This window comes from Culex pipiens, chromosome 3 (genome assembly GCF_016801865.2).
Source record: "Culex pipiens pallens isolate TS chromosome 3, TS_CPP_V2, whole genome shotgun sequence".
Classification (NCBI taxonomy): Eukaryota; Metazoa; Arthropoda; class Insecta; order Diptera; family Culicidae; genus Culex; species Culex pipiens.
Window position 1 is genome coordinate 176,474,113 of NC_068939.1, and position 21,140 is coordinate 176,495,252.

Here is a 21,140-nt window from a genome sequence, read left to right on the forward strand (position 1 = left end):
AACATTTTTTTTTAATTGGTAATTTTTTGACTTAGGCGCGTCTACAAAATTGCTAATAACTTTGCAAAACTTCAACGAACCCTTGATGTTTAGGGGTGTTTTGGAAAGGAAATGAGCAGAGCTTTCGAATGCACTTGTCAGAAAAATACCGTTCCATACATTTTTTAGCCATAAAACAACAATGTATTTTTAAAAGTCATTTTTGAAGGCCGGCGCCCCGCTTTATCGAAAAACTGACAAATCCATTCGAAAGCTGAGACAATTTCACATAAAGGACCAATAAATCTAAGGTGTATGTTCCTCCTATCTTTTTTAATCTAATTTTGATTCTGCGAGCGCAGCGCTCCGTTCGTATTTCGGGCGCCCAAAATGTTGCATTAGCTTGCCCCAATTTAAGGTTTTGTCAAACAATATAGGTGCTCACTTTTTAAATGATAGTTTATTATCCAAGGATCAAGATGCACTATCGATAATTGATCAATATTTAAGTTTTTGGGTTCTGCCAGGCAATTTAATGTCGAAAAGTTGTTTTTGTTTACTTTTTTTGTTGTTAAATGCTTATTTACAATTGGGTGGACATTTTTACAGTAAAACTAATGAATATAGCATGTAGGAAATTTCACCACGAACATTTTTCTCGAGGAGAAAACGTTATTTCGATACTCCAACGCAAAGATATTTGAGTTTTAGTGAGAAAAAAGTGCCAATTTTACAAATTTCTCAGAATTATTGGCCTATTATTTACATTCGGCATATGTTTTGGAACCCAAAGTATGGTTTCTTACAGTTATTTAGGTCGCTGAATTCGGATCTGCAATCAAATTTCAGATAAACAGTGAACAGTGATATTTGAGCCACGCCTAAATTTTTCTATTTCTTGCAAAGTTATGGAAATCGTCATTAATTAATGACTGTCAATTTGGACTTATACAATCGTTCCACAAAATCATAAAAAAAAATCCTAAAAAATCTAAAGTTTTCATTTATTTTTGAGTTTACATTGAAACCAGCCAAATCACAAAACGAGGTTTTCTGACATTCTCAAAACAATCAGAACTTGAAAAAAACATCCTCCATAAAAAATCCGTGAGTAAAATATCAATTAAAGGTGAGCAAAAGATGGCTCGAAATTTCACTGTTTATCTGAAATTCGATTGCAGATCCGAATTCAGCGACCTAAATAACTGTAAGAAACCATACTTTGGGTTCCAAAACATATGCCGAATGTAAATAATAGGCCAATAATTCTGAGAAATTTGTAAAATTGGCACTTTTTTTTCTCACTAAAACTCAAATATCTTTGCGTTGGAGTATCGAAATAACGTTTTCTCCTCGAGAAAAATGTTCGTGTTGAAATTTCCTACATGCTACATTCATTAGTTTTACTGTAAAAATATCCACCCAATTGTAAATAAGCATTTAACAACAAAAAAAGTAAACAAAAACAACTTTTCGACATTAAATTGCCTGGCAGAACCCAAAAACTTAAATATTGGTCAATTATCGATAGTGCATCTTGATCCTTGGATAATAAACTATCATTTAAAAAGTGAGCACCTATATTGTTTGACAAAACCTTAAATTGGGGCAAGCTAATGCAACATTTTGGGCGCCCGAAATACGAACGGAGCGCTGCGCTCGCAGAATCAAAATTAGATTAAAAAAGATAGGAGGAACATACACCTTAGATTTATTGGTCCTTTATGTTGAATTGTCTCAGCTTTCGAATGGATTTGTCAGTTTTTCGATAAAGCGGGGCGCCGGCCTTCAAAAATGACTTTTAAAAATACATTGTTGTTTTATGGCTAAAAAATGTATGGAACGGTATTTTTCTGACAAGTGCATTCGAAAGCTCTGCTCATTTCCTTTCCAAAACACCCCTAAACATCAAGGGTTCGTTGAAGTTTTGCAAAGTTATTAGCAATTTTGTAGACGCACCTAAGTCAAAAAATTACCAATTAAAAAAAATGTTTTAGCTTCGTGGCGCCGAGGTGAGGACAAATTCAACCAACCAAACATGGTTTCTTTCATAGCTTGGTGGGGGCTATTGGAAAAGTACATTGCTTTTGATTTTTGAGCACCTTGTGTAAATAGTGGTCCACTTTCAGCGAGAATTACTCAGAAGTGTATTTTTTTGACCCCCCTCGACCCCGACCAGAGCCGAGGGAAAAATACTTTGAAAATATTTCCATCGGTAGATTTCAGATTGTTATGATTTTTCAATTCGAGAATGGTTAATTTGGTTTTAAGATTTTAAATTTCTTTTATTTTAAGGCTTTTATGTTTTAAGTGTTTTATGATTGGAAATTTACCATTTGAATATAAATTTCGTGAATTTTTAAGCTTTATGATTTACATTTTTAGATTTTCAGATATATATAAAGATTTTTATATTTTTTGGTTTTAAGATTTTTATAATTTCAGATTTGTATTTCCAAGATTTTGAAAATTATAAATTATTTATAATTCAATTTTAGAATTTAAAGATTTTTAGATTTGAGATTTATGTTTTTTAGGATTTTTTAGATTTTTAAGAGTTATAGAATTTCAAATTTTTAGATTATTCAGTTTTCAGATTTTAAATTTTTAGATTTGCTGATTTTTGGATTTTTAAATTTTGGTATTTAAGATTTTCAGGTTTTTAAGATTTTTAGATTTTGAGATTTTAAGATTTTAAGATTTTAAGATTTCAAGATTTTAAGATTTTAAGATTTTAAGATTTTTATATTTTTAGATTTTTAGATTTCTAGATTTTTAGATTTTTTGATGTTTTGATTTTTTGATTTTTTGATTTTTTTATTTGTTTGACTTTTTGATTTTTTGATTTTTAGATTTTTAGATTTTTAGATTTGAAGATTTTGAGATTTTTTAGATTTTTGGATTTTTAGATTTTTAGATTTATAGATTTTTAGATTTTTAGATTTTTAAATTTTTAGATTTTTAGATTTTTAGATTTTTAGATTTTTAGATTTTTAGATTTTTAGATTTTTAGATTTTTAGATTTTTATATTTTTAGATTTTTAGATTTTTAGATTTTTAGATTTTTAGATTTTTAGATTTATAGATTTTTAGATTTTTAGATTTTTAGATTTTTAGATTTTTAGATTTTTAGATTTTTAGATTTTTAGATTTTTAGATTTTTAGATTTTTATATTTTTAGATTTTTAGATTTTTAGATTTTTAAGTTCTAAGATTTTTCGATTTTTCGATTTTTAGAATGTAAGATTTTTAGATTTTTAGATTTTTGGATTGTTAGATTTTTAGATTTTTAGATTTTTAGATTTTTAGATTTTTAGATTTTTAGATTTTTAGATTTTTAGATTTTTAGATTTTTAGATTTTTAGATTTTTAGATTTTTAGATTTTTAGATTTTTAGATTTTTAGATTTTTAGATTTTTAGATTTTTAGATTTTTAGATTTTTAGATTTTTAGATTTTTAGATTTTTAGATTTTTAGATTTTTAGATTTTTAGATTTTTAGATTTTTAGATTTTTAGATTTTTAGATTTTTAGATTTTTAGATTTTTAGATTTTTAGATTTTTAGATTTTTAGATTGCATGTACAGCTTTAACATAGATATTGTGAAGGCAGACAGGAATCAAAAAACGAGCGCAACCTGTCAAAGCCTGTTGCGCCACAGGCTGATGTACACGCTTACGACAAACCACTCAACTTTTGTACGGCGCAACAGATTTTTTCGCTCAACGGAAGAGATGCGCACTTCGGTTTGGTGGTGCGCGGATAATAATCGAGGTTGTAAATAACGGTACAAACGAACTCAATAAATCCCGATTTTTTAATGTTCGAAAATTAGGTAACTTTTACTCAAAAATTGATGCCGCTCAAATAGTCGTGTACTCAACATAGAGCAATCTACGTGCGTATGTATTGCGTGTATGTACACGAAAAAAAGTGAGGTTAAATTTTGTCCGGCCAGCAAAATCAAATGGTGCGCTAGTGTGTGTACACGAAACGTCACACGCAAAATCTGGATAACACAGATCTGTGTAAAAAAAATACACAGCTTGACGATAAGTTCTAGCTTTCAAAATCTGTGTAGTTTCCTGACACAGTTCTGTGTAAAATATTACACAGATTTTTGAACAGCGTCTCTTCTAAATCTGTGTAAAATAGGGTTGGCGTCACTGTCGTTCATTTCCCGCACTTCTGCTAAGCTGAAAAGGTTGAAAATTTTTCGGTCGTTTTTTCATAGATTTTTTTTGCGATTATTAACTGAGTTTTTCTATAAATCTTAATTTCAAACATGGTTTTATCATGACTGTAGATTTCTTAGTAGAAAACATAGTTTTACAACAAATTTCACCAGATTTAGTATAAACTAATTCCATAACCTAACTTTTTTGTTCGTTTAGCATATCTTCGCGAGTACTGTAAAAGAGTGAACCAAACTTCCAACTCCTCCGGCAAGAACACCAGTTTTGAGATTTCGAGATTTCCTGGCCATCGTCGCTACAGATTCGGACTAGAAAGCCCTCCAGCAAGGAAGCGCCAGCCGAAACAGTAACCTGATTCGTGATCTTCCGCCGATTCCGAAGATTCGCTGCTCCGGTTTCCGCGACCAAGAAAGAATTCGCTGCTCCGGTTCCCGCGGCCAAGGAAGGATTCGCTGCCTCGGTTCCCGCGACCAAGGAAGGCCAGCGTTTGCGGTAGGTTTCTTTTTGATAAACTTTGTTAGATTAAATCTAATTCTTGTTTTTTTTTTAGATCGCTCGTGCACTACCCAACTTCTTCGAACGTCTCGGCCAGATTCGGACCAGAAAGTCCTCCGGCAAGGAAGCGCCAGCCGAAACAACAACCTGATTCGTGATCTTCCGGCGATTCACTGCCCCGGTTCCCGCGACCAAGAAAGGATTCGCTGCTCCGGTTCCCACGGCCAAGGAAGGATTCGCTGCCTCAAGATTGAATAAATAAGTTTCATTGTTTTTGTTTATTTTCGTTTTTTCATCCGTTTTATGAAAGAAAACAGGTTTGCAGGGGAAAAATCGGGGTGGAATTTTACCCAGATCTGTGTAAAAATTTACCCAGATCTGTGTAAAATTTTACACAGATCGCTGGCTTAAAATATATATTTTTAACCATTTCTGTGTTATATTTTACCCAGATCTGTGAAAAATTTTACTCAGATCTGTGTAAAATTTTACACAGATTGCTTTTATAAAATTACACAGATTTGACAGACAACGGCTGAACACAGATCTGTGTACAAGGCTTTTACACAGATTCTGTGTATTCCAGGTTTTGGGCAATCTGTGTCAAATTTTACACAGATCTGTGTTATCTGAATTTTGCGTGCATAAAGCATAGGCGGCGATTTAATTTTGCTGCATGGGCTTTCGATACTTTTGACAGCTTGACGTCCTTTGACGTTTCTCTCTTCGCTCTCCGGGATTTCGTCGCGTCAAGTTGGCAATCGGCACGCCGTCGACCGATCTTTTCATCATCCGGTCCTTGACAAGTTCAGACGTAAGTTTGCGCGTGTGGCAAAATTAAATTTTGATTTGCTTTGAAAATTTAATGAATTTTAATTAATTTGTTCAACTTTTGTGTCCTTTCAGTTGCTCCGAATCGTGTAAATCCAGCAAAATGGTTACCGCCAAGAAGCAGGTTGGTTAACTTGAAACTCGTCAAAATTGCACGTGGAGTTCTAACATTTTTGTGTTTTCTTTCTTGTCCCCCAACAGAAAAAGGCTTTGGATAGCATCAACGCCCGTCTGGCGCTGGTCATGAAATCCGGCAAGTACTGCCTCGGATACAAGCAAACCCTGAAGACCCTGCGCCAGGGCAAGGCCAAGCTGATCATCATCGCCAACAATACGCCCCATCTCAGGTAAAGTGTCCGACGATTACTGAGAAGTAGTCTTTCCGCCCGGAACATGTCCGCTTTTGGAACCACATATGGAGTAGCCCTTCGAGCGCGCCACTGAGAAGTATGTGTTCCGTTCCGGATGCTTTTTCTCTCCGGGAATGGCTATGGAGTAATCTCTCTCGTGGTCGGCGTCGTCGTCGGGGATGGTGCGTGTGGTTCCAAGGTTGCAAAAGGACGGATCCGGTAAGTTGGCTGTCGCTAACCCTTTTTGGTTCTTTCCCCCACCTACTTTAAAAACAACAACAGGAAGTCCGAGATTGAGTACTACGCGATGCTGGCCAAGACCGGCGTGCACCACTACAACGGCAACAACATCGAGCTGGGCACGGCCTGCGGCAAGTACTTCCGCGTGTGCACCCTGTCCATCACCGATGCTGGAGATTCGGACATCATCCGTACCCTGCCGGAGGCCCAGGCCGCTGGTACCCAGTAAGAGGGCGGGACCACTTTTCCTTTTCGTTTATTGATATTCAATAAATGTGTGTAAATGTTGCGCAAGAAACAGTTCAAGAACACCTTTGAAATGTGTAAACTAAAAAAGAGCATTAATAATCTGTAAGATCACTTGAAACCAACCAGAGATCTTTCTTTCCCGAAAATATGGCGGTTGTTGTTGAGAAAAATCCGAAATTCCTCTAGGAACTTGCAATGTAGGTAGCTGTTTAAAACGAGAAAGGAATAAATATCAGTGAATTTTGAAAATTTTAACCACTTTTTGCATACTAGAATTTGATTAAATTAAGAGATTCCATGTAATAGTAATCTGTCTTCATCCAGCAATTAGTTGGATCTCTTGTAGATAATATTTTGCTACAAATCGTACACAGTCAGTTTTGATAATCAGGACTTTAGTTCTTGCTTTAGATGATCATTCCAGATGAATTAGAGAACAAAATTAGGGAAAAAGACCAATTTTGCGGCTGAGTGTTTTTTCTTAGTATTTTTTTTGATTTGGATGAAACTGTGTCCATGTCCATTCCCTATGTAAAAAGAAGCAATGTTGCATCGTTACATCTTGCGAAGGGATTTTCCTGGGTGACCGCTCAAATCCCATTTTCAAATTCCCGACATTTTCCCGTTTTTCCAGAAAGCTCAAATAATAGACATTTCTTATCTAAAGAATTATTTCAAACAAAAAACGCTTTATATGAAGAGTCAATATCAACCAAAAAAACTAAAATGAAAAAAAAATCGAGCTATTGGCACTTAACAACAAATTCCTAAAAAAGTACTTCAAAAAATGGAAGCTTATTATTTTGATTCAGACTAGAAACATAAACAATTATCTTTGAAAAATAATTGAAATCTCAACAATACTTCAAGTTTCAAAGTTTATTTTTAAAACTAGTTTTTGTCGAGTATAAATACCCTTCTTTTCCAGAGTTTGTATGAAAATCTGATTTTTAGCTTCAACGGCTTTTAACCACGCTTTTAACACATTTACAAATCCCAAACCGCAGAAATGACCATTTTCCGAAATGCCATTCTCCACAAATGAACTGAACCTAAACTTGCAAAAGGTTGTTGTTGTCTGTTTATTTTTATTTTTTTTTCAAGGTAAGGGTTATTTTTTATGGTAATGAACCTTTACCTTGTCTTTTTGGTTTATTCAAATCCTCAAATTTTCTAATATTCTAAACTTCAAATCTTTTCAAAAAAGAAGGGTAAATCACTATGAATGCCATGGTTCTATTAAAAATTTAACCCTTCTTTATTAAAATCTTATAAAAAAGGATGATCTCAGAAAAGTTCATAGTTCGCGGAAAAAATACTCCTTTGTATACCTTCAAATCTAACGAAAAGAAGGGTAAATTTGTCTTCAAATTCCATGAAAAAAAAGTTAATGATCCTTTTTTTGAAATTGTAAATAAAGTACCAAAACAAAAACTCTTATGACTTCTGGCTTCTGACTTCTGGCTTCTGGCTTCTGGCTTCTGATTTCTGACTTCTGGCTTCTGACTTCTGGCTTCTGACTTCTGGCTTCTGATTTCTGACTTCTGGCTTCTGACTTCTGGCTTCTGGCTTCTTGCTTCTGACTTCTGACTTCTGGCTTCTGACTTCTGGCTTCTTGCTTTTGACTTCTGACTACTGGCTTCAGACTTCTGACTTCTGGCTTCTGGCTTCTGACTTCTGGCTTCTTGCTTCTGACTTCTAACTTCTGGCTTCGGATTTGGGCGAAAAAATAAAATTGAAATAACAAGCCATAGTCTCAACAATTGAATGCAAAAAGTGTTTTAAAATGCATTTTACACTAGTTCAGTTGTTTTGCAATCATTAGTTTTCAAAAAATTTAAGATTTGGCGAAAATAAAAATTTTAGCGAAAAATAAAATGTTTGCGGTACCGTACATCGAAAATTTTCAAAAGTTCAAAAGATTTTTGAATAAACCTAAACATGCTAAAAATGATTCTAAACGCAGGGTAATGCGTTTTGAATTGTTTTCAGCGGATTGCGCTTTTTTGAAATAATACCGACTTTGACTTTGTACCAGCCTTATTATCTTTTGCCTATCTGCTGTTTTCGTAATTTTCCAAGCACTCGTGGAGATTTTAAAAATTGAAATAAAGTTTAAAACAAGTGTTCGGGCCGAAAGCTGTCAGCCCGAATAAAATTTTACGAGTGAGCAGTGTCCAACCCCACGGCTACTGCGATCGACGACAAAGCTGGCAACCGCGCGCCGTTGACGACGGTGCGAGAACGAGAGAGAAGGAGAGAACGACGCAACGAACGCACCCGCGTGTGGAGAGTTTTTTGGCGCGCAACAAACAAGTTAGCGCGATCGTGCGAGAAGCTGGGACAAGTTTGCCGCAAGCAGCCGAAGTGATCGGACGGAGGTCGCCGCCGCGGATCGCGAGTTTTCTCGGAAGAAGATCTTTAGTTTTAAAATTAGTTGCTAAATAGATGTAGTAGAGAAACTCGAGTGTTTTAATCGGTGTTGCTTGCGATAATCCGACCCTCCCAAGTGGTTCCCCAAGTCCGCCGGAATAGTGCAAAAATACAGTCCACAAATTGAACTCGAATTCGGACATGGTCCAAACGAGCCGGATCTGGTGAACCGGAAGTGCGGGGTAGTGCCCAGGACAAAGGCGGAGGGTCGTTTGTATCGCGGCAAGTGGACAAGTTCGCGAAAAGTGCGAAAAAAGTGAACGCCGCGACCAAGTGAAAAAGCCGCCATCTTGGCGAAAAAAGAAGCGACGCCATCTTGCGTCCAGAACGTTCTTGAGTGGAAAAAAGTTCCAGAAGAAGAACAAGTGGAAGGTTCCAGAAGCGGGACCGGAAGAGAAGTGTAGTGTCGGCCAAGAGGACGCCATTGTTTCCCCCTAGCACCGTGATTTCCAACTTGGTGGATTTCCGTGTTAGGTTCGGGCAAAAGGCTCGATTGTTGGGGTCCCTCGAATGCCGAAAAGTTCCGCGGAAGCTCCTGCAACATCACCTGGAAGCGCTGAGTTCGGAAATTCAGCCACATCCTCGACTCCTGTAGTAAAGAAGGAGAAGAAGAAGCGGAAGTTGCAGGAGAAGATCAAGATGGAGATCGAGACGCTCGTCCACCGCCGAGGCCTGGCCAAAGGTAAGGTGACAAAGATACTCAAAGCTATTCGCCCCACGGAGACTGCGGAAGTTCGCCAGCTAAGCGAGCCGCAAGTTCATGTCTACATGAAAAAGTTGGAAACCGCTCAGAAGGAGTACATGTTTAACCACGAATCCATCCTGGCCATGGTCGACATGGAGGGTCGTAAGCAGGCTGACAAGCATTACGAAGAATTTGACGACCTCCATGACAAAGTGGCCCTCATGCTCGAAGAGCAGTTGCTCGGGTTCAATGCCACAAGGGCAAACGCAACCTTGAACGCAACTGCACCCCCACAAGCCCCTCAACCCCCTGTCATTGTTCACCAGCCCTTGAGAATGCCAATCCCCTCGTTCGACGGCCGCTACGAAAGTTGGCCGAAGTTCAAGGTCCTGTTCAAGGAAGTGGTCGACAAGGCGCCCGATCCGCCAGCAGTGAAGCTCTACCATCTGGAACACGCGCTGGTGGGGGGTGCAGTTGGGTCGATCGACGCGAAGACAATCAGCGAGGGCAACTACGCCCATGCTTGGGAGATTCTGGAGGAAAAGTACGGCAACAAGCGTCACACGATCGATCGGCACATCCACGGTTTGCTGAACCTGTCGAAGATGACCAACGAGGACCACGTCGAGCTGAGAGGCCTGGTGGATGAGTGCACAAGGCACGTCGAGAGTTTGAAGTTCCTGGGACAAGAGTTCACGGGAGTATCGGAGCTGATCGTGGTCCATCTGCTCGGCGCAGCGCTGGACAAGGACACTCGGAGACTCTGGGAATCAGAAGTCAAGAACTGTGACCTGCCCAAGTACGACAAGATGCTGCAGTTCCTGAAGGCCCAGTGCTTCGTCTTGGAACGCTGCGAAGACCTTAACCAGAAGCAGCCAACGGTCCAGCCCAAGCCGGTCGTCAAGTCGACCCAGAAGTCGTACGCCGTTTCCACGTCCGAGTACGAGACCACATCGGAAGACAGATGCGACATCTGTGGCAATGGCCACAAGAACCACGCCTGCCCGGAGTTCAAAGAGCTTCCAATGGAGCAGAAACTGGTCAAGGTTCGGGAGCACAACCTGTGCTTCAACTGTCTCAAGAGGGGACACCCCAGCAAGAAGTGCACTTCACCTGGAACCTGCTCGAAGTGCAAACTACGTCACCACAGTCTGCTTCACTCGGAAGGAAGTCCAAGGCCGGAACGGAAGGTAACTCAAGTGCCACCGGAACAAGCTTCGGAGGTCCAACCTGAAGAAGCAGCTCAGCTCTCCACTGACAACCGCCAGTTGCCACAACGAGACGCCAACTCAACAAGTGCTGCTTCTCACGGCTGTGGTGGACATAATGGATAGAAACAACAAGGCCCACCCCTGCAGAGTTTTATTGGACAGTGCGTCACAAGCCAACCTGATCTCGAGGTCCATGGTGGAGTCGCTGGGCCTGAATCAGTTTCCGTCCAACGTCACAGTGGCAGGAATCGACAACACGAAAACCCACGCTTCAACTGGCAGCGTGGTCCAACTACGTTCGAGGTACTCCAGCTTCAGCGCCAACGTCAAGTGCTTGGTAACGGAGAGGGTCACGGCCGACCTTCCCACATCTGCAGTGAACGTCCGCAACTGGGAGCTGCCGCCTGGAGTACAACTTGCGGACCCGTCTTTCCATCAGCCAGGAAAGGTGGATCTACTGCTGGGTAATCAGTTGTTCCTGAAGCTGCTGTTGCCCGGAGAGGTCCAGCTGTCGGAGCACCTGCCAATGCTACGCGAGACTCAGTTAGGCTGGGTCGTCGGTGGCGTGTGCGATGAAGAAGAAACAGCAGCAGTGGTTCACTCGCACATGGCCATACTGGAAAACTTGAACCTGGAAGCAAGCGAAAGTGATGTGAAGGTGTGTAACGAACAACGTGAGTGTGAGTTACATCTCGAAGAAGCAGCCAAGATCATCGAAGAGGATTTGAAAGTCGACAACGCAGTGTTCGCCTCCGACGGCATCTCGCAAACGATCAAAGAATCGCAGCTAATCCAACTGTGCAAGACAGGTGGATTCGAGTTGCACAATTGGTCGTCGGAATGTTCGGAACTCTTGGAGACCATTCTGGAAGCCAATCGCGAGGAGCTGGTCTGCGTTGAAGGAACTGGAACCAAGGAGGTGATCAAGGCTCTGGGTCTGCTGTGGAAGCCCACAGCGGACGAACTACTTTTCGCGACGCTGCCACCTGTACGAGGCGGGCGGCAAACGAAATCGAAGGTGCTCTCGCTCGTCTCGAGCATCTCGGACCCGGCGAGATTGACTGCGCCGGTGTTCATCAGCGAAAGGTTGGTGAGGAAGCTTGTCTGGAAAAAGGAGATTGGATGGATTCAAGAGATACCAGAAGAGGTGGTGAAGGAAGACTTCCTGGATGCGATTCGGGACCTCGACAAGCTTCGAGTGCCGCGTAGGGTGGTGACTGCGAACGCCGCTGCTGACGAGGTGCACAAGTACGCCGCCGCGTTGAAGCACACATACGGAGCGTGCAGGTACGTAAAATCAGTCATCCCGGAGAGCTCCGCAGAACTGAATTTGAAGCTGGTGCCGAAGACGGTCAAAACAACTGCACGGAGTGAGCTGCTTGTCCCCTTTCTATACCGGCTGGTCAAGAACGTTTTGATGTCTTCCCGAGAACTGGGGCGCATCTACGCATTCGTCGAGCGGTGCGGCCTCACCTGCAAGAAGAAGGTCAAGAAAGGGCGGACAGAGCAACACTGGAAGCTTGCCGCCAAGGCGGCCAGCCCAAGACTTGAGATAAGAACGCACACTAACCTGGATCTGGGCGACATAGTCCGAGTCGTTGACTTGCGGACACGTCGCGATGTTTTGAAGCGGCTGATCCTGTACAACGCCGCTTCCGGTGGGGAGGATGTTCGGGCCGAAAGCTGTCAGCCCGAATAAAATTTTACGAGTGAGCAGTGTCCAACCCCACGGCTACTGCGATCGACGACAAAGCTGGCAACCGCGCGCCGTTGACGACGGTGCGAGAACGAGAGAGAAGGAGAGAACGACGCAACGAACGCACCCGCGTGTGGAGAGTTTTTTGGCGCGCAACAAACAAGTTAGCGCGATCGTGCGAGAAGCTGGGACAAGTTTGCCGCAAGCAGCCGAAGTGATCGGACGGAGGTCGCCGCCGCGGATCGCGAGTTTTCTCGGAAGAAGATCTTTAGTTTTAAAATTAGTTGCTAAATAGATGTAGTAGAGAAACTCGAGTGTTTTAATCGGTGTTGCTTGCGATAATCCGACCCTCCCAAGTGGTTCCCCAAGTCCGCCGGAATAGTGCAAAAATACAGTCCGCAAATTGAACTTGAATTCGGACAACAAGTATGAATTTGGAAAAAAGCGCAAAAAACTTTTTTTTTATAATTTTTTTAAACAATTCAAACAATTTAAAAAATAACTTTTTTTATTTCAAAAATTCCGTTTTTTTAATTTCCTAAAATATTAAAAAAAAACAAGGAAATTTTTTTAATAATTTAATGTTTTAAATATTAAAAAAGATTTTATTTTCGAATTAAAAAAATTCATATATTTTAACAGTCTTAAAAATTTAAAAAAAAATATATTGAAAAATTTAAAAATTCAGCATTAAATTTTGAAATAAAAAAAAAACGAAATATCCGTAATTTCCGAAACATGTGTTGGAATTTCAAAATTTTAATTTTTAAGCGCTTTAATTTTATTTGAATTTTTAAATTTAAACGATTGTGTAGAGTCCAGACTCGATTATCCGAAGGCCTTGGCAAAATTTCACTTCGGATAATCGAGTATGGACTGTATTTTGATCAGAAATCTCAATCCAGGATTTTTTTTTAAATGAAACAAAAATTTTTTTATTTAAAAATTTTAAACACTTCAGTTTTTTTTAAAGATTTAAGATATAAAATATTTATTTTTTTATTTTTTTTTTAAATATTTGAATAAACTCAAAAATTATATAATATAATATTAAACAATTTTAACAATAGTATTAAACAATTTTAAGAAGATAGAAATTAAGCAATAAATTTGTTTAAAAAAAAGAAATATTCATAATTTCGAATTATGTAATTAAATTAATGAATTTTTATTTTTTCAGATTAAAATTTTTAGAATTTTTGTTTTTTTTTTTCAAATATTTACATTTTTGAATTTTCAAATTTTAGCGATCGTAATATTTCCATTGGGAATCTCGATTGTCAGTCGAAAAATTGGAAATCGAGTGCAATATTCACCATGATTTTTTTTTTCGATTTTGGAATGTTTTTTTTCTTCACATTTTTTATATCAACTATTATACGCTGGTTAACAGGATCTGAATAAGCCAGTTTCTATCAAAAGATTTACCAAAACAAATCCTTAAACAGTGAAAATCACCAAATTGGATGAATAAAAGATATGAGAATTTTCGAATTTTCCCTATGCCAAAAACGATGATTTAATCATGTTTGACCGAAAAGAACTGCAATTCATTCAAGATCTGTCTTCTTTATTTATAATACCATTAACCGTTGCTAAATTAAATTAAAAATCTCCATTCAAGTCTTGATTACTATTTTAGCGTTATCCTAACTTAATTTACACAAAACTACAGCTCAGTTTGAACCTTCACTTCGCCAATGTCGTGATTTTCGTTCTCATCCGCCGAGTTTGCTATCTATTAGAAAAAAAAGAAAATTTTGCTGAAAAGGTGCGGATATGCCAAAAGAAAAAGAGGGGAGCGAGTGGGGCCAGGTTAATTTAATTCAAATTTGTACAACCAACCAACTAACCGCAAGTTGACCTTCGGGGGAACCTTCTCCATTAAAGCGTATTTGATTTTTTTTTCGCTCCTTCGGTGCAATAAGCATGGTGAGAAATGAATAAAAAGTTAGGTTTAAGTTTGTGTTTCTCTGGACGAACGTTGTTTTTATTGAAGTGTGACGAAGTAACGCCACAGTCATGCGTTTGAGAATAAATAAAGCAACCTCCTCACTGCAAGGTTAGAAACATTTGAGCAAACAATAATGAAGTGTAACCCTTAACCTTTTGGAACCCCTGAACCGACATTGAAATCTGGGAATGTTCGCGCCTGTGTGCGATTATTTGACCTTCTGCTTGTCGGTGTCCTTCTTGGCGCCGCCACCTCCGAGGATCTTCCGCCGCTGGGCAAACATGTGCAGGTACATCTGGGGGAAGAGCGGAATGTACAGCGCCATCACGGTCCACAGGAAGTAAAAGTAGGAGAAGGTAAAGTTGGCCGCGTTGGGCATTTCGATGCTCCACTGTTTGGACTCGCGCACGAAGCTCTGGGCCCAGTAGAAGCAGAGCAGCTCGCCGGTCACCCCGATTGGGTAGAGCGCGATGAAGGTCGTGTAGCGGAGGAACACGAGCAGCTTGGGCACGGCGTCGACCAGGTTGAGCGCGTAATAGCCGTACCGGATGATCTCGGTGACGGACCAGGCCAGCAGGGCTAGCGGGAGTCCCGGGGAGGTCTTGCCGGTGGGGGTGGCCATCACGACGCCGCACACCACCATCACGCGGGACAGTACCTGGAAGGTGGTGATGACCGGATTGGACGGAACGATGCGGGTCGCTGCGTGGAGAATCTGCCCGAAAAGAAGATGAAGAGGGTGATGAACCATTACGCACAGTTGTAAAAAAGAGAAAGTTTTTCGACGCTCTCACCTCAAGCACTGCGGCATTTTGGAAGATTTGCACGGTCGTACCCAGGTACTCCCACAGGGTCTTGCCGCTACCCTTGTCGAACGTGTAGTACCCGACCAGCTGGTACAGCATGTACGACCATCTACGGAAAACCCCAATGAATGACCATCAAACAAATCTGGAAGTCATCGCCAAACTCACCCCGCAACCTGGGCTCCGTTGTACAGGATCAGGTACAGCTTGGTCAGCGCGGACGGTTCCTTGGGGGCCATTTCCGGATAGCCTTACGTAATCGCGAGACGACTTTTGACCCTGTCGGGTGGACAAAAAACCCTACGGAAAATATGCAACGTAACTCCAAAGCGGTCGTAGAGAGAAGTAGGCGACGACGAGCAAGTCTGCTTGCGTGCACACAAAACACTTACTACTGAATGTGGTCGGGACAGGGGCAACAACAGCAGCAATCAGTGGAACCAGTCAGAGGTTCATTTGAAATGTAAATAAGAAGGGGAGAAGAGAAGCCCAGGGGGAAAGTTGTGAGTGTGGCAAGTGGAGAAGATGATAAAGGAAAGCTGTCAAAAAGGTGAGGATGAACTCGATAAAGTTCATTTGGAATGAATTTTTTTTTGGTGTATAATTTCAGGCGATTCCAAATGATTTACATCCCAATTACTGACTTCAGATTCAAGTACCTCATAGAAACCAATCGATTTGACGGTTACCAGCAAGTCTTTGAGATGGGCTTGAATGGGCAGCCTTCAAACAACACAACTCTTCCGGCCAAAACAAGGTGCTCGATTCCGATCTGACATTTTCATTGGGCTTGGGCTTGGGCTCATAGCCTCTTGATGATTAAGAAAGACGTCTGATAATTTCTAGGTTTATTTCACTAATCACACAACGGCATTGTTGATACGCTGTGCTTACATGATCGCAGCTTCCGACCAGCCGCTCGATTCTGATGTTACGATCGGACATATTAACGCGTTGCTGAACCCATAACCTCCTGTTGGATGAGCAGAAACATCCGATAACTTCAAGGTTTATTCAACTTATGACACAACTCAGTTCTGTTGGCACGCAGTGTCTACTTGATCGCTTCCGTTTTCACTTCAACGGAAATTGAGTAGTTTGTGAGGCAGCTTTCTAGCGAGATTTACATCTTTGGTTCTAGGATAATGGTTTTGTGAAAGCGTCCTTCTTTGCAGATGATGGCCTAGCTTGAACAAACAGATGATTTCAGCCCTGCAAAAAAAAAAGGTTTGTAAGAATTGTATTATTTTTTTTTTGTAGACAATTCTAAGAATTTTCGGCACAAATGACACCAACTGATTTCAAACCAAAAGCGTATCATTCAAACATTATTTAATCGCCCGCTCAAATCCCCGCCGCTCAGCGGCAGTCACTTGACCTTGGCGTGACGTTCGGCACCGCCACCAAGTGCCTTCCTGCGCTGGCCAAACATGTGCAGGTACATCTGCGGAAAGAGCGGCAGATAGCCGAGCGCCATGATCCAGGTGAAGTAGTAGAACGAGAAGGTAAAATTGTAGCGATTCGGCATCGCCACGCTCCACATGTCCGTGCTGCCGATGTAGTCCTGGGCCCAGTAAACGCTCAACAGCTCGCCGATAAATCCGCCCGGGTACAGCGGAATGAACATGGTGTACCGGAGCCAGGTCATGAAGCGTGGAACCCGCGCCAGCGCCAGGTGCATCAAGTAGTAGCTGTACCGGATGGTTTCCGCCAGACTCCAGCAGAACACGCACAGCGGAACGCCCGGGGACAGCTTGCCAGTGGGGGTCGCATCGATGGCCGCCACCACCACCATGCTGCGTCCGAAAACTTGCGCCAGCGTGATGAGTGCATTACTTGGGACGAGCCGGAACAGAGCGTGGAAGAACTGCGATAAGATTGTGTTAGTGATTTATCGCGGTTCAAAGTTCAATTGATCGCTCACCTCGAGGAATGAAATCACTTGGAAAAAGTACACCGCCGAACCGACTCGAGCCCACAGGGCTTCTCTGGGTTTGCTTTCGACGAAGAAGTGCAGCACAAACTGGACGAAGATGTAGAACCACCTGCAAAAACAAGCTTGTTTAGTTGAGTTGCAACCCTTCAATTGCCTCGCGAAATTACCCGAGAAACTGTGCTAAGTTGTAGAGGATCAAGTACAGCTTGACAGCCGCACTTTGCTCCTTCTTTCGATCAGCCATGATTGCAACTGCACTCGGCAGCACGAGCAAGCAAAAATGAGTTGCAGTTTAATTTATGAATACCTAATGAGAGCACTTTTCCTCCTTCGAACGAAATCGTTCGCCGGCTTCAAAATAGTGAACGAACTTGCATAACAAAAACAACACAACCAAAACATGCCAGGGCTGCCAACGTTGACGTTTCGAAATGAACCCACAGCGTTCATTCGCCGAACTCGTTCAGCTTACTCACGCAGTCAGTCGAAATCCGAAGTCACGTCAAGATGGGAGCGAGCACCAGGACTGGCAAATTTGCCGTCGGCTTTACGGCGGTCGCGTTCCTGTTTATCCTGATCGCGTTCGTGTCCCCGTACTGGCTGCAGACCGATGGCCGGCTGGAGAATCCCAAGTTTCACAATCTGGGTAGGTTCCGAGGCTTGCTGAGCTTTGGTTGGGACTCCAGGGTGGGGTGTGTCACTCGAGTGAATTCGATTAGTCTCGGACGCGACTACTGCGATCTGTCATCGAGCGTAAACAAACTTTAATGCTTCTTATTTTAGGCCTGTGGGAGCTCTGTTTGAACGACTTCCAGGACATCCACCGGTTCTACGACACCCGCTTCTCCGGATGCATGTGGATCTTCGAAGAGGAGTACTACATCCTGCACGATTACATCCTCCCCGGGTTCTTCATAGCGGTTCAGTTCTTCTTTACGCTATGCTTCACCCTTCTCCTGCTCGGAATCCTCATGACGCTCCTCTTCCTGGTTTGCTCCAAGGACAACGATCGCTACATCATGCTGCTGCTGACGAACGGCACGACCATGGTCGTCGGTGCCATCTGCGGCCTCATAGCCGTCCTAACGTTCGGATGTTACGGAGATAGCCGCGACTGGATGCCCAACTGGGAGCACAACGGCATGGGGTGGGCATTCGCGCTCGGCGTTGTCGGCGTGTTTGCGCTCTTCCCGGCCGGGATCCTGTTCATCGTGGAAGCGCGACGGGCCACCTACCGCCGGCTGAACAACATTGCCAACGGCGAGATGGCCGCGTACACCATGGACGAGCGGAAGTACCGTGGAGGTCACACCGATATCTAAGCGGGGGAGAGCGAGTATTTTTTTTAGGTTTTAGATTTTAGACTAGGAGATGCGCAATTCTCAGCGACGAAGGAACGAATGAATATCAAACTAGATTTATGCGATTAGGTTAAGCTATAGAGACAGAGATAACGCTTCACATTCCGTCCGGATCGTGCGTGAGGGTCACGATCAATGTATTTTGATGCAAATTTTTATCTTTAACGAAATAAAAAGTTTTTAAATAACACAAAATACGAGTTGGTTCTGCTTAGCACCATGGCAGCCGTCCATTACTGGCCGCTCCACCGTGCACCAGAGTCAAGGAAAATGATTTGGAAGACGAAAAGAGTGGATGCTTCACTTTTTTAAGGGGACAAGGGAAAATCTCCACGATATCCCTAAATAAGTTTCGCCTGGAGCACAATTAAACATGAATAGTTCAAAAATATGTCTTTTGAACATTTTCCGAAAAATGTATTTCTATATTTCATAATTTTGATACATATTCAAACATAAAATGCAAGCTTAGTTTTTAGAAAAAAAAAAAATATATTCGCTCTACAGCATTGCCTTGGTGTTCTCGATTGCGAGATTCCTACTCGAAACTAGGTGTCCGAAGGCTTGAATGTTGAGGCAATTGCAAACCTCTTTTTACACCTAAGCTTCCATCCACGCCTGGATTCGAACTGACGACCTTTGGATTGTTAGTCCAACTGCCTACCAGCGACTCCACCGAGGCAGGACCCAGGGAGACGACTCCTACACCTGGATTGAGCTAACGACCTAACCTTCTAGGTTAGACCGGGGCCAACATTTACTTCCCCGTCCGACGGAAGGCTTGGTCAGACAAATCTCGTCTCGAAAAATGCCGCCGGGACCATCTGGGATCGAACCCAGGCCGACTGGGTGAGAGGCAATCACGCTTACCCCTTTACCACGGTTCCCGGCCAGATGATTTTCAATAACTTCTGAAAGTTTAATGAAGATATTTTGTGACTGAACTGAGTAAGATACGATCACAATTTTGCCATGCGCAGAGCGAACTGTCAAACTTTATGAACGTTTTTCTGTAAACACCAAGTTGATTTACGAGTGCTACGGTATTTCGAGATGGGATGGACCAAATAGGCTGAAATTTGGGGTGAAGGCTCTCAAGACATATCCTGTGTGCATGACGAAGTCCGATTTTGAAATTTTACTTTCTTAAAAAATACAAAAATCAAAAACTGTCGATTTCTTATATGAAAAATGTAGAAATATTTTCATTTGATTTGGCCGATTTGGTCAAAGCAGTGTTGAGATATAGTGGAACCCGTTTTTTTAAACTGCTAACTTAAAATAGCTATATCTCGGCAATGGTACATCCAAATGTCTTCATATTAATTTTGTTAATAGATAAAAATGTAAATTTTAATGCCCTGTAAAAAGATTCGAAAAAAAGTTTGAATGTGTGCTCATACCAACCTCTGACATTTTTTACGGTTTACATGTGTGTAACCCCTTAAGTGATATTTATGTACTTTTTGCAGACGTATCTAATTATCTGTTTGAAAACTATATCCGGACTATATTTTTCACCTATTTCGTCATTTTCTAGTTTATGCACGCTCCGCGTAAAAAAACAGTTTTTATTTTCAAAAAACCGTGTTTCAGAATCCTGTTTATACAACTTCACCATTTTTTGATAGGCTATGTAAAATTCCAAACCAAATACGGTTACACATATTTTCAAACATAGGCCTTTTGGTCCCGAGTCCGAAAGCATTTAAAGAATTCATACGACCATTTCAAATGTCAAGCTAGATTTTTGAAACTTTAAAATAGTTTTCCTTAAAAATCTATCTGATCATTTGCGTCCAACAGGGCTAAATCGGTGGCAATGGCGTGGAGTTATGATCATTTAAAAAATGTGGTTTTTGCGAAAAATTTACTAAAATGCCAATATAGCGTAGGTGACTGGAATGGCAAAAAATACGGGTCCAATTATTTCAGTTTTAAAACTTTAAAAAGAGAAGAAGATATTTCTGGAGTTTTTTTTTGAAAAGGTCCAATAAACCAAATTTTCAGATATTGCTTTTTGGGTGTTTTTTAATACCCCTGACTCAAGGCGGTTTCAAAAACACCCAAAAAGCAAAAACTGAAAAAATGGTTTATTGGACCTTTTCAAAAAAAAACTCCAGATTTATTTGTTGTTTTTGATACGATTATCCGAAGGTATGTATGGGGTTTTGAATAATCGAAGCACGATATTTTTTCAGATTTTATTATTTTCTTGCTTTTAACATAAAATTTGAGTTCTGCAACCCCATTTTAGTCAAATTTGAATAGTTGATTACATATTAAATTACAAAGTGCATTTTTTCAATACTTCATCACCGCCATCTTGGATTTAAAAAAAATCTAAATCACTTTTTCGTAGTTTTGAAGTCATCCTTAAGCTAGATAATCTAAAATACGACAGCGAAAAAAAAATATTTTTTTTTGATCCGATTATCCGAAGTGAAATTTTTCCAAGGCTGCGGATAATCGAGTGTGGACTATATTTTATTTATCATTTGTTTATAGAATGGTAAGTGAATTTTAATGTGGAAGCGGCAGTTTAAAGATAATTTATAGAGTTTGTTCTATAAGCTATTGTGTTTCATATGTTTGTAGGTCCTTTAAAAAAAATCTAGATTTATTAATCAAAGACTACTGAGTTCATGAAGACCACTGACAAAGTAATCCATTAAAAATGTATTAGCAATCCGACTGAGGTTCATCGCTTGATGAACC

General features: G+C 41.0%; 4 protein-coding genes and 1 long non-coding RNA gene across 5 annotated transcripts; 3 read left to right on the forward strand and 2 right to left on the reverse strand.

Annotated features, from left to right (window-relative positions):
• The first annotated feature begins 4,065 nt into the window (after positions 1-4,065).
• Positions 4,066-4,951, forward strand: LOC128093528 (uncharacterized). Its single transcript, XR_008212565.1, has 2 exons — positions 4,066-4,667; positions 4,726-4,951. It is a non-coding gene; the product is annotated as an uncharacterized LOC128093528 (long non-coding RNA).
• A 426-nt stretch (positions 4,952-5,377) lies between these two features.
• Positions 5,378-6,486, forward strand: LOC120419715 (60S ribosomal protein L30). Its single transcript, XM_039582502.2, has 4 exons — positions 5,378-5,484; positions 5,577-5,625; positions 5,703-5,848; positions 6,134-6,486. Exons 2-4 carry the CDS (start codon positions 5,605-5,607, stop codon positions 6,318-6,320), a joined length of 354 nt encoding a protein of 117 aa, XP_039438436.1. The 5' UTR covers positions 5,378-5,484; positions 5,577-5,604; the 3' UTR covers positions 6,321-6,486.
• A 7,835-nt stretch (positions 6,487-14,321) lies between these two features.
• Positions 14,322-15,510, reverse strand: LOC120419718 (very-long-chain (3R)-3-hydroxyacyl-CoA dehydratase 2-like). Its single transcript, XM_039582506.2, has 3 exons — positions 15,294-15,510; positions 15,114-15,234; positions 14,322-15,034 (listed from the first exon to the last, which is right to left on the reverse strand). Exons 1-3 carry the CDS (start codon positions 15,362-15,364, stop codon positions 14,528-14,530), a joined length of 699 nt encoding a protein of 232 aa, XP_039438440.1. The 5' UTR covers positions 15,365-15,510; the 3' UTR covers positions 14,322-14,527.
• A 914-nt stretch (positions 15,511-16,424) lies between these two features.
• On the reverse strand, positions 16,425-17,367 carry LOC120419716 (very-long-chain (3R)-3-hydroxyacyl-CoA dehydratase hpo-8-like). The gene is made up of 3 exons (XM_039582503.2): positions 17,229-17,367; positions 17,050-17,170; positions 16,425-16,992 (listed from the first exon to the last, which is right to left on the reverse strand). Exons 1-3 carry the CDS (start codon positions 17,303-17,305, stop codon positions 16,495-16,497), a joined length of 696 nt encoding a protein of 231 aa, XP_039438437.1. The 5' UTR covers positions 17,306-17,367; the 3' UTR covers positions 16,425-16,494.
• A 142-nt stretch (positions 17,368-17,509) lies between these two features.
• LOC120419717 (transmembrane protein 182-like) lies at positions 17,510-18,931 on the forward strand. The gene is made up of 2 exons (XM_039582504.2): positions 17,510-17,707; positions 17,845-18,931. The coding sequence occupies exons 1-2, from the start codon at positions 17,569-17,571 to the stop codon at positions 18,381-18,383; spliced, it is 678 nt and encodes a 225-aa protein (XP_039438438.1). The 5' UTR covers positions 17,510-17,568; the 3' UTR covers positions 18,384-18,931.
• The last annotated feature ends 2,209 nt before the right edge of the window (positions 18,932-21,140 follow it).

Bases quoted from the DNA above. Each gene is read 5' to 3' on its own strand.
- LOC120419715 (XM_039582502.2), top strand. From the start codon at position 5,605: ATGGTTACCGCCAAGAAGCAG. The intron at 5,626-5,702 runs GTTGGTTAACTT...GTCCCCCAACAG, and splicing joins TGGTTACCGCCAAGAAGCAG to AAAAAGGCTTTGGATAGCAT. The intron at 5,849-6,133 runs GTAAAGTGTCCG...AAACAACAACAG, and splicing joins AACAATACGCCCCATCTCAG to GAAGTCCGAGATTGAGTACT.
- LOC120419718 (XM_039582506.2), bottom strand. From the start codon at position 15,364: ATGGCCCCCAAGGAACCGTCCGCGCTGACCAAGCTGTACCTGATCCTG. The intron at 15,235-15,293 runs GTGAGTTTGGCG...GGTTTTCCGTAG, and splicing joins AACGGAGCCCAGGTTGCGGG to ATGGTCGTACATGCTGTACC. The intron at 15,035-15,113 runs GTGAGAGCGTCG...CTTTTCGGGCAG, and splicing joins AAAATGCCGCAGTGCTTGAG to ATTCTCCACGCAGCGACCCG.
- LOC120419716 (XM_039582503.2), bottom strand. From the start codon at position 17,305: ATGGCTGATCGAAAGAAGGAGCAAAGTGCGGCTGTCAAGCTGTACTTG. The intron at 17,171-17,228 runs GTAATTTCGCGA...TTGTTTTTGCAG, and splicing joins AACTTAGCACAGTTTCTCGG to GTGGTTCTACATCTTCGTCC. The intron at 16,993-17,049 runs GTGAGCGATCAA...ATCTTATCGCAG, and splicing joins AAGTGATTTCATTCCTCGAG to TTCTTCCACGCTCTGTTCCG.
- LOC120419717 (XM_039582504.2), top strand. From the start codon at position 17,569: ATGGGAGCGAGCACCAGGACTGGCAAATTTGCCGTCGGCTTTACGGCG. The intron at 17,708-17,844 runs GTAGGTTCCGAG...TTCTTATTTTAG, and splicing joins TCCCAAGTTTCACAATCTGG to GCCTGTGGGAGCTCTGTTTG.